Consider the following 12,454-nt stretch of genomic DNA (forward strand, 5'->3'; position numbering starts at 1 on the left):
CGAGAGAGACGGACCGGAAAACGCTCTCTTTGGTTTTCCGCCGCGATAGCGATCAGTTGCATCGAACCGTTTCACCTGCCGCCGATATCGACCGCCCGGATACGATCGACCCGCGCTGTTCCGACGCCGAGAAACCGCCCGCCGAGTCTCGCGAGTACTAGTTTGCCGCGGATCTGATAACCTCGAGTGTGACGAGTTATTCGCGACCCGCGAACACCGACCTACGCCGCTGCGTGCCCGTTCATCTGGAGAGCCGCCCCGAACGCCGAGCGATCGAGGACCGGATCCAGAGTGAGTACCTTACTTTTCCGTCAACCCGATACCTCCGCTTCCGCCCACACACCCACGGAGAGCGAACCACCCGCAGCCGGCCCCTCGCCGGCCGCCCTGGGGCACGGGCTCTCCGCCCGTCGAAACTACTCTGGCCCGGATACGCCGCCGCGTACGGCCCCGACCTCGCCGTAACCTGAGGCACGAACCGCGACCGACGACCGCCGAAACGCGAAGCCGGGACAGTGACGAACGTTCGAAATACTCGCGTCGTTAAACACCCGTGCCCGACCGTCCGCGACCCCGCCGTAACCCTCGCGTTATCCTGCGAGAACCCTGGCACGGCGAGCCAAATCCGGCCGCGAGGAAATACGTTGTGACGAATCCGCCGGGAAACGGACTCGTTACAAGAGGATAGGATAGGATAGAGGATAGGATAGGGTAGAGGATAGGATAGGATAGAGGATAGGATAGGATAGACGATAGGATAGGACAGAGGATAGGATAGGATAGAGGAAAGGATAGGATAGAGGATAGGATAGGATAGAAGATAGGATAGGATAGAGGATAGGATAGGATAGAGGATAGGATAGGATAGAGGATAGGATAGGGGATTTGATAGGATAGCGGATAGGATAGGATAGAGGATAGGATAGGATAGAGGATAGGATAGGATAGAGGATAGGATAGGGTAGAGGATAGGATAGGATAGAGGATAGGATAGGATAGAGGATATGATAGTGTAGAGCATACGATAGGATTGAGGATTGGATAGGATAGAGGATACAGGATAGGATAGGATACAGGAAAGGATAGGATTGAGGATAGGATTGGATAGAGGATAGGATAGGATAGAGGATATGATAGACGATAGGATAGGATAGAGGATAAGATAGGATAGAGGATAGGATAGGATAGAGGATAGGATAGGACAGAGGATAGGATAGGGGATTTGATAGGATAGAGAATAGGATACACGATAGGATAGGATAGAGGATAGGATAGGACAGAGGATTGGATAGGATAGAGGATAGAGGATAGGATAGGATACAGAAAAGGATAGGATTGAGGATACGATAGGGGATTGGATAGGATAGGATAGAGGATAGGATAGGATAGAGGATTGGATAGAGGATAGGATAGGACAGAGGATTGGATAGGATAGGATAGATGATAGGATAGGGGATTGGACAGGATAGGATAGAGGATAGGCTAGGATAGAGGATAGGATAGAGGATAGGATAGGATAGAGGACAGGATAGGATAGAGGATAGGATAGGATAGAGGATAGGATAGACGATAGGATAGGATAGAGGATAGGATCGGATACAGGATAGGATAGGATAGATGACAGGATAGGATAGAGGATTGGATAGGATACAGGAAAGCATAGGATTGAGGATAGATGATAGGATAGGATAGAGGATTGGATAGGATAGAGGATAGGATAGGATAGAGGATAGGATAGGATAGACGATAGGATAGGATAGAGGAAAGGATATGATAGAGGAAAGGATAGGATAGAGGATAGGATAGACGATAGGATAGGATAGAGGATAGGATGGGATAGAGGATAGGATAGGATAGACGACAGGATAGGATAGAGGATTGGATAGGATACAGGAAAGGATAGGATTGAGGATAGATGATAGGATAGGATAGAGGATTGGATAGGATAGAGGATAGGATAGGATAGAGGATAGGATAGGATAGACGATAGGATAGGATAGAGGATAGGATAGGATAGAGGAAAGGATAGGATAGACGATAGGATAGACGATAAAATAGGATAGAGGATAGGATAGGATAAAAGATAGGATAGGGGATTTGATAGGATAGAGGATCAGATAGGATAGAAGATAGGATAGGATAGTGGATCGGATAGGATAGAAGATAGGATAGGATAGAGGAAAGGATAGGATGGAAGATAGGATAGGATAGAGGATAGGATAGGATAGAGGATGGGATAGGATAGAGGATAGGATAGGATAGACGATAGGATAGGATAGAGGATAGGATAGGATAGAAGATAGGATAGAGGATAGGATAGGGGATTTGATAGGAAAGAGGATAGGATAGGATAGAAGATAGGATAGGATGGATAGGATAGAGGATAGGATAGGATAGAGGATAGGATAGGATAGAGGATAGGATAGACGATAGGATAGGATAGAGGATAGGATAGGATAGAGGATAAGATAGGATAGAGGATAGGATAGGATACAGGAGAGGATAGGATTGAGGATAGGATAGGATAGAGGATAGGATAGACGATAGGATAGGATAGAGGATAGGATAGGATAGAGGATAATATAGGATAGAAGATAAGATAGGGGATTTGATAGGATAGAGGATCGGATAGGATAGAAGATAGGATAGTGGATAGAATAGGATAGAGGATAGGATAGGATAGAAGATAGGATAGGATAGAGGATAGGATAGAGGATTTGATAGGATAGGGGATTTGATAGGATAGAGGATAGGATAGGATAGCGGATAGGATAGGATAGAGGATAGAATAGGATAGAGGATAGGATAGGATAGAAGATAGGATAGGATAGAGGATAGGATAGAGGATTTGATAGGATAGGGGATTTGATAGGATAGAGGATAGGATAGGATAGGATAGACGATAGGATAGGATAAAGGATAGGATAGGATTGAGGATAGGATAGGATAGAGGATTGGATAGGATAGAGGAAAGGATAGGATAGAGGATAGGATAGACGATAGGATAGGATAGAGGATAGGATGGGATAGAGGAAAGGATAGGATTGAGGATAGATGATAGGATAGGATAGAGGATTGGATAGGATAGAGGATAGGATAGGATAGAGGATAGGATAGGATAGACGATAGGATAGGATAGAGGATAGGATAGGATAGAGGAAAGGATAGGATAGACGATAGGATAGACGATAGGATAGGATAGAGGATAGGATAGGATAGAAGATAGGATAGGGGATTTGATAGGATAGAGGATCAGATAGGATAGAAGATAGGATAGGATAGTGGATCGGATAGGATAGAAGATAGGATAGGATAGAGGAAAGGATAGGATGCAAGATAGGATAGGATAGAGGATAGGATAGGATAGAGGATAGGATAGGATAGAGGATAGGATAGAGGATAGGATAGGATAGAGGATAGGATAGGATATGATAGAAGATAGGATAGGATAGGATAGGATAGAGGATAGGATAGGGGATTTGATAGGAAAGAGGATAGGATAGGATAGAAGATAGGATAGGATAGGATAGGATAGAGGATAGGATAGGATAGAGGATAGGATAGGATAGAGGATAGGATAGTACAGAGGATAGGATAGGGGATTTGATAGGATAGAGGATGGGATAGAGGATAGGATAGACGATAGGATAGGATAGAGGATAGGATAGAATAGAGGATAGGATAGGACAGAGGATTGGATAGGATAGAGGATAGAGGATAGGATAGGATACAGGAAAGGATAGGATTGAGGATAGGATTGGATAGAGGATAGGATAGGGGATTGGATTGGATAGGATAGAGGATAGGCTAGGATAGAGGATAGGATAGAGGATAGGATAGGATAGAGGATAGGACAGGATTGACGATAGGATAGGATAGAGGATAGGATAGGATAGAGGATAGGATAGGATAGAGGATAGGATAGGATAGAGGAGAGGATAGGATAGAGGATTTGATAGGATAGAGGATAGGATAGGATAGAGGATAGGATAGAGGATTTGATAGGATAGAGGATAGGATAGGATAGAGGATAGGATTGGATAGAGGATAGGATAGACGATAGGATAGGATAGAGGATAGGATAGGGGATTTGATAGGATAGAGGATAGGATAGGATAGAAGATAGGATAGGATAGAGGATAGGATAGGATAGACGATAGGATAGGATAGAGGATAGGATAGGATAGAGGAAAGGATAGGATAGAGGATAGGATAGGATAGAAGATAGGATAGGATAGAGGATAGGATAGGATAGGATAGGATAGAGGATAGGATAGGGGATTTGATAGGAAAGAGGATAGGATAGGATAGAAGATAGGATAGGATAGAGGATAGGATAGAGGATTGGATGGTATAGAGGATTGGATAGGATAGAGGATAGGGTAGGATAGAGGATAGGATAGGATAGAGGATAGGATAGGGGATTTGATAGGATAGAGGATTTGATAGGATAGAGGATAGGATAGGATAGAGGATAGGATTGGATAGAGGATAGGATAGACGATAGGATAGGATAGAGGATAGGATAGGGGATTTGATAGGACAGAGGATAGGATAGGATAGAGGATAGGATAGGATAGAGGATAGGATAGGACAGAGGATAGGATAGGGGATTTGATAGGATAGAGGATAGGATACACGATAGGATAGGATAGAGGATAGAGGATAGGATAGGATAGGATAGGATAGAGGATAGGATAGGGGATTTGATAGGAAAGAGGATAGGATAGGATAGAAGATAGGATAGGATAGAGGATAGGATAGAGGATTGGATGGTATAGAGGATAGGATAGGATAGAGGATAGGGTAGGATAGAGGATAGGATAGGATAGAGGATAGGATAGGGGATTTGATAGGATAGAGGATTTGATAGGATAGAGGATAGGATAGGATAGAGGATAGGATTGGATAGAGGATAGGATAGACGATAGGATAGGATAGAGGATAGGATAGGATAGGATAGGATAGAGGATAGGATAGGGGATTTGATAGGAAAGAGGATAGGATAGGATAGAAGATAGGATAGGATAGAGGATAGGATAGAGGATTGGATGGTATAGAGGATAGGATAGGATAGAGGATAGGGTAGGATAGAGGATTTGATAGGATAGAGGATAGGATAGGATAGAGGATAGGATAGAGGATTTGATAGGATAGAGGATAGGATAGGATAGAGGATAGGATTGGATAGAGGATAGGATAGACGATAGGATAGGATAGAGGATAGGATAGGGGATTTGATAGGACAGAGGATAGGATAGGATAGAGGATAGGATAGGATAGAGGATAGGATAGGACAGAGGATAGGATAGGGGATTTGATAGGATAGAGGATAGGATACACGATAGGATAGGATAGAGGATAGAGGATAGGATAGGATACAGGAAAGGATAGGATTGAGGATAGGATTGGATAGAGGATAGGTTAGGGAATTGGATTGGATAGGATGGAGGATAGGCTAGGATAGAGGATAGGATAGAGGATAGGACAGGATTGACGATAGGATAGGATAGAGGATAGGATAGGATAGAGGATATAATAGGATAGAGGATTGGATAGGACAGAGGATAGGATAGGGGATTTGATAGGATAGAGGATAGGATACACGATAGGATAGGATAGAGGATAGGATAGGATTGAGGATAGGATAGGATAGAGGATTGGATAGGATAGAGGATAGGATAGGATAGAGGATAATATAGGATAGAAGATAGGATAGGGGATTTGATAGGATAGAGGAATGGATAGGATACAGGAAAGGATAGGATTGAGGATAGATGATAGGATGGGATAGAGGATTGGATAGGATAGAGGATAGGATAGGATAGAGGATAGGATAGGATAGACGATAGGATAGGATAGAGGATAGGATAGGATAGAGGAAAGGATAGGATAGAGGATAGGATAGGATAGAAGATAGGATAGGATAGATGATAGGATAGGATAGAGGATAGGATAGGATAGAGGATAGGATAGGGGATTTTATAGGGTAGCGGATAGGATAGGATAGAGGATAGGATAGGATAGAGGATAGGATAGGGTAGAGGATAGGATAGGATAGAGGATAGGATAGGATAGAGGATAGGATAGGATAGAGGATAGGATAGGATAGAGGAAAGGATAGGATAGAGGATAGGATAGGATAGAAGATAGGATAGGATAGAGGATAGGATAGGATAGGATAGGATAGAGGATAGGATAGGGGATTTGATAGGAAAGAGGATAGGATAGGATAGAAGATAGGATACGATAGAGGATAGGATAGAGGATTTGATAGGATAGGGGATTTGATAGGATAGAGGATAGGATAGGATAGGATAGACGATAGGATAGGATAGAGGATAGGATAGGATTTAGGATAGGATAGGATAGAGGATTGGATGGTATAGAGGATAGGATAGGATAGAGGATAGGGTAGGATAGAGGATAGGATAGGATAGAGGATAGGATAGGGGATTTGATAGGATAGAGGATAGGATACACGATAGGATAGGATAGAGGATAGGATAGGTCAGAGGATAGGATAGGATAGAGGATAGGATAGGACAGAGGATAGGATAGGGGATTTGATAGGATAGAGGATAGGATACACGATAGGATAGGATAGAGGATAGGATAGGACAGAGGATTGGATAGGATAGAGGATAGAGGATAGGATAGGATACAGGAAAGAATAGGATTGAGGATAGGATTGGATAGAGGATAGGATAGGGGATTGGATTGGATAGGATAGAGGATAGGCTAGGATAGAGGATAGGATAGAGGATAGGATAGGATAGAGGATAGGACAGGATTGACGATAGGATAGGATAGAGGATAGGATAGGATAGAGGATAGGATAGGATAGAGGATAGGATAGGACAGAGGATAGGATAGGGGATTTGATAGGATAGAGGATAGGATACACGATAGGATAGGATAGAGGATAGAGGATAGGATAGGATACAGGAAAGGATAGGATTGAGGATAGGATTGGATAGAGGATAGGTTAGGGAATTGGATTGGATAGGATGGAGGATAGGCTAGGATAGAGGATAGGATAGAGGATAGGACAGGATTGACGATAGGATAGGATAGAGGATAGGATAGGATAGAGGATATAATAGGATAGAGGATTGGATAGGACAGAGGATAGGATAGGGGATTTGATAGGATAGAGGATAGGATACACGATAGGATAGGATAGAGGATAGGATAGGATTGAGGATAGGATAGGATAGAGGATTGGATAGGATAGAGGATAGGATAGGATAGAGGATAATATAGGATAGAAGATAGGATAGGGGATTTGATAGGATAGAGGAATGGATAGGATACAGGAAAGGATAGGATTGAGGATAGATGATAGGATGGGATAGAGGATTGGATAGGATAGAGGATAGGATAGGATAGAGGATAGGATAGGATAGACGATAGGATAGGATAGAGGATAGGATAGGATAGAGGAAAGGATAGGATAGAGGATAGGATAGGATAGAAGATAGGATAGGATAGATGATAGGATAGGATAGAGGATAGGATAGGATAGAGGATAGGATAGGGGATTTTATAGGGTAGCGGATAGGATAGGATAGAGGATAGGATAGGATAGAGGATAGGATAGGGTAGAGGATAGGATAGGATAGAGGATAGGATAGGATAGAGGATAGGATAGGATAGAGGATAGGATAGGATAGAGGAAAGGATAGGATAGAGGATAGGATAGGATAGAAGATAGGATAGGATAGAGGATAGGATAGGATAGGATAGGATAGAGGATAGGATAGGGGATTTGATAGGAAAGAGGATAGGATAGGATAGAAGATAGGATACGATAGAGGATAGGATAGAGGATTTGATAGGATAGGGGATTTGATAGGATAGAGGATAGGATAGGATAGGATAGACGATAGGATAGGATAGAGGATAGGATAGGATTTAGGATAGGATAGGATAGAGGATTGGATGGTATAGAGGATAGGATAGGATAGAGGATAGGGTAGGATAGAGGATAGGATAGGATAGAGGATAGGATAGGGGATTTGATAGGATAGAGGATAGGATACACGATAGGATAGGATAGAGGATAGGATAGGTCAGAGGATAGGATAGGATAGAGGATAGGATAGGACAGAGGATAGGATAGGGGATTTGATAGGATAGAGGATAGGATACACGATAGGATAGGATAGAGGATAGGATAGGACAGAGGATTGGATAGGATAGAGGATAGAGGATAGGATAGGATACAGGAAAGAATAGGATTGAGGATAGGATTGGATAGAGGATAGGATAGGGGATTGGATTGGATAGGATAGAGGATAGGCTAGGATAGAGGATAGGATAGAGGATAGGATAGGATAGAGGATAGGACAGGATTGACGATAGGATAGGATAGAGGATAGGATAGGATAGAGGATAGGATAGGATAGAGGATTGGATAGGATAGATGAGAGGATAGGATAGAGGATTTGATAGGATAGAGGATAGAGGATAGGATACTATACAGGAAAGGATAGGATTGAGGATAGGATTGGATAGAGGATAGGATAGGGGATTGGATTGGATAGGATAGGGGATAGGCTAGGATAGAGGATAGGATAGAGGATAGGATAGGATAGAGGATAGGACAGAATTGACGATAGGATAGGATAGAGGATAGGATAGGATAGAGGATAGGACAGGATAAGGGATTGGATAGGATAGAGGAGAGGATAGGATAGAGGAGAGGATAGGATAGAGGATAGAATAGGATAGAGAATAGGATTGGATAGAGGATAGGATAGACGATAGGATAGGATAGAGGATAGGATAAGGGATTTGATAGGATAGAGGATAGGATAGGATAGAAGATAGGATAGGATAGAGGATAGGATAGAGGATTTGATAGGATAGGGGATTTGATAGGATAGAGGATAGGATAGGATAGGATAGACGATAGGATAGGATAGAGGATAGGATAGGATTGAGGATAGGATATGTTCGATTTCACGTATTTTTCAGAGGCCCTTTTCCGATTATTTGCTGTCCTTCGTTTACTTAGAAGAATGCTTAGTCCTCGAAATGTCGAAAACGTGCACTCGAGGATTTAAGCTGACAGCATTGGAAAAGTGGCCATAAAGTCAATTCGTTAGACTCTCGTTTCGAGTACCGATCGCGAGGTACGCGAGGGTCCCGAATTCGGACTACAACGGGCCGTTGTCCGTAGCACGCAGCGGCCAAGGAAACGCAGTCCTTGCGTCGCATCGCCAGGCCTCACAGGTCATATTTCACAAGGGCACCTGGGTTGTGTCTATCGAGACACGCTCGGGTTCAAGCCTAAGATCGCATCCCCTTGGTTTCGTGAGCGTACTCAGACCAAGGGGGTAATAAACCACGTTCGGGCCACTTGGGCCAGCCAGCACGCGGGCCACGCAGGCCATAAATTTCGAAGGCCACTCAGGCCGAAAAACAGACGCGCTGTTCCGAGGTCCTTGAAACGCGCATTTTTCGAGATTTCCCATTTTCGGCTGAGGAGGAGCTTCCACCTCCACCACGAGAAGAAGACCCTCCTCCTACAGCCTAAGTGACGAATGGGGTGCTTTTTCCCCCAAAATTGGGCCTATGCCTACGAATTTCCTCGTTACACGAGTTAACGAGAGAGCGGACCTCGGAACAGCAACATCAGAATCATCCGCGCATCTGAAGCATTCAGAACCCTCAGAATCATCCGCGCATCTTAAGCAGACAGAACACAGAAACACTCGCGCATCTACACGATTTTTAAAACGCACATAGTCCGTCAATTCCACACTGCGACCACTGTTCCTAATTTAACCAATCACCTAAAGTTAATTCGGCAGGTGATAGTGCCGTGTATTGTTTAAAAATAAACGAACATTGTCAACAAAACTCGCATTTATTAAACAAACCGACACAAAACATTTCATGGTCCTTCGAGCCGGATCAGTGATCTAGTGGAGTGTGTGTAAAACGGACATTCACGAGATTTGTCAGCCTTGACGATCTCCATCTCTTCGGGGAAGCCACATCAGTAACATCGGGGAACCAACGTCCTCCTGGCAGCAAGCGGACCGGAGGCGTTCACAGCATCCCAGTACTGTTGTTGGCGACACATCTTCCGGGAGATCAACAAACACTGGGGACCTGAGTTCCAGCCTGCTGATTCTCCAGGATCAAGGAACCAGGAACGAGACCAGAAAGAAGTCATCGGCAAGGTAGGCTTGTCAAATTCGCACACAATCAAATCCTTTCTTATATCGTACTTCCTTTCTGTCTCGATTTCACGAAATGGCGTCCTCAAGCAAACAAACGATCGACAAAAACGAACAAATCGGTTCATTACGCAATAAGTGTAGATTTTTCAAAGGCCAAATCACCGTCCTGAACAACTTTGTTGCGTGTTATAAAGATTCTCCGTTAGAACGCATAAAACTTCGCGAAAGAATCGGCCGGTTAAGAGATCTATTTTCTAAATTCAATCAGCATCAAGACGAGCTTGCAATGCTGTCCGATGATTATGAGGAATTAGATAAGCAACGAGAACAGGTAACCGAGAATTATGACAACGCCATTGCGTCAGCGATTCAATTACAAGAATCTTTCGCGACAAACACAAAAATCACGCTTTCTGAAAACAATCACGACGAATCAAAGATTATTCAGGTCAATTTGCCAAAGATAGATTTACCAAAATTCGACGGGCGAATTGAACACTGGGTAACATTTAAGGACGCGTTTCAAACAATGATTCACACACATACCGGGTTAAGCAATATACAAAAATTAAATTACTTGAAGTTATCCTTATCGGGAAGGGCCGAAATCGCAATCGGCGCATTCACGATAAGTGATGAAAACTACGAAGCCGCTTGGAAGCACTTAACCGAAATTTACGACAATAAACGCGCATTGGTACTTCGACACGCGGCTCTTTTACGCGACACACCCGCGATGTCAAACGATTCATCAGAATCAATTCGTGATCTTGCAAACTACATGCAACTTCACATTCGATCACTCGAAGCGTTAGGACGGAAAAAGGAAGATATCGCGAATGATCTTCTAACTAGCATCCTCATTTCGCGAATGGGCAAGGAAACGCGGAAAACGTGGGAACGCACGTTATCCGATACCGAAGTGCCCAAAATTGATGATATTTTCAAGTTCTTGCATATGGCATCACATCAATGCAAGGATTATGAAACCGTATCGTACAATAATCACCAGAGACAAGAAAACACACATCAAAAATCACACTCTAACAATAATCGCGCAAAATACAATCCACCTAAACGTAATTCGCCACCGCCTTCGCCAAGATCAGTCCGGCGGGTTTTCAACACCGCAATACAATTCCCAACGTGTGGGATCTGTAAATCGGGATCGCACGCAGCATTTCAATGTAAATCGTTTTTAGATGCATCTGTAGAAAAACGCATTGAGTTAGTTCGCAAGTCAAATTTATGCTACAATTGCCTAAAACCGGGACATTCGCACAATACATGTCGCGGTGGCAGATGCAAAAAATGCAACCTACCGCATAACACACATTTGCATTTGGATCGGAAATCCGACAGACCAAAATTAGAATCTCGCGATGACACCACGTCAACAGAAAACACCGATCCATGACTAGTTACTCGCTTCGATATTACACATCAATTAAACAATCACATCACTTCGCTTATCACAGACGGTTCAACACACGGTTTGATGGCTACGGCCATAGTTCACGCAATAGACAAAGACAAAAAACCAATCGAATGTAGAACCTTATTAGACACTTGCTCTAACGCAAACTTCATCACGTCCGATTTAGCGAAAAAATTAAACCTACAAACGCACGAACAAAGTGTAACCATCGAAGCTTTGAACGATTTAAACACTGTAACGAATCGGATTGTCAAATTGAAAATTGTCTCTCGGATAACAAATTTTAATCGCACACTCAGTTTTTTCATAATACCTAGAATTGCCAGTCATTTACCCGATTGTCAAATTGATAGGACAAAAATTCAAATTCCGCATAATATAAAATTAGCAGATCCGCATTTCCATCGGCCGGCTCCAATCGACATGCTGATTGGTACGGGACCGACGATATCGTGTCTCAGCATTGGTCAAGTTAAATTATCAACGCGAGATAATTCCGATTTGATCCTCCAAAAAACGCAGTTAGGATGGATCATCGGGGGGAGTGCTCCTATTCACCTGGCAAGAAATACACGCACGACATTAGTAAATAATGTCAACTTCGATCTAACCAAATTCTGGCAAATCGAAGAAGGTCCGTCGCATCCTCATCTCACACCGGAGGAAGAGGAATGCGAGGCACATTTTAAACGCACATTTTCACGCAACAAAACCGGAAGATACGTCGTCGCGCTTCCGTTTAATCAATACAAACAAAATCTAGGCGAATCCCGTACGCGCGCATTAAATCGATTCCTATCGCTGGAACGAAAACTTACAC

General features: G+C 43.3%; 1 protein-coding gene across 1 annotated transcript; it reads left to right on the forward strand.

Annotated features, from left to right (window-relative positions):
* Positions 1-10,269: 10,269 nt before the first annotated feature.
* Positions 10,270-11,613, forward strand: LOC143363965 (uncharacterized). The gene has a single exon (XM_076804493.1). It carries the CDS (start codon positions 10,270-10,272, stop codon positions 11,611-11,613), a length of 1,344 nt encoding a protein of 447 aa, XP_076660608.1.
* The last annotated feature ends 841 nt before the right edge of the window (positions 11,614-12,454 follow it).

The sequence above is a fragment of the Halictus rubicundus genome, unplaced genomic scaffold, assembly GCF_050948215.1.
Source record: "Halictus rubicundus isolate RS-2024b unplaced genomic scaffold, iyHalRubi1_principal scaffold0194, whole genome shotgun sequence".
Taxonomy (NCBI): Eukaryota; Metazoa; Arthropoda; class Insecta; order Hymenoptera; family Halictidae; genus Halictus; species Halictus rubicundus.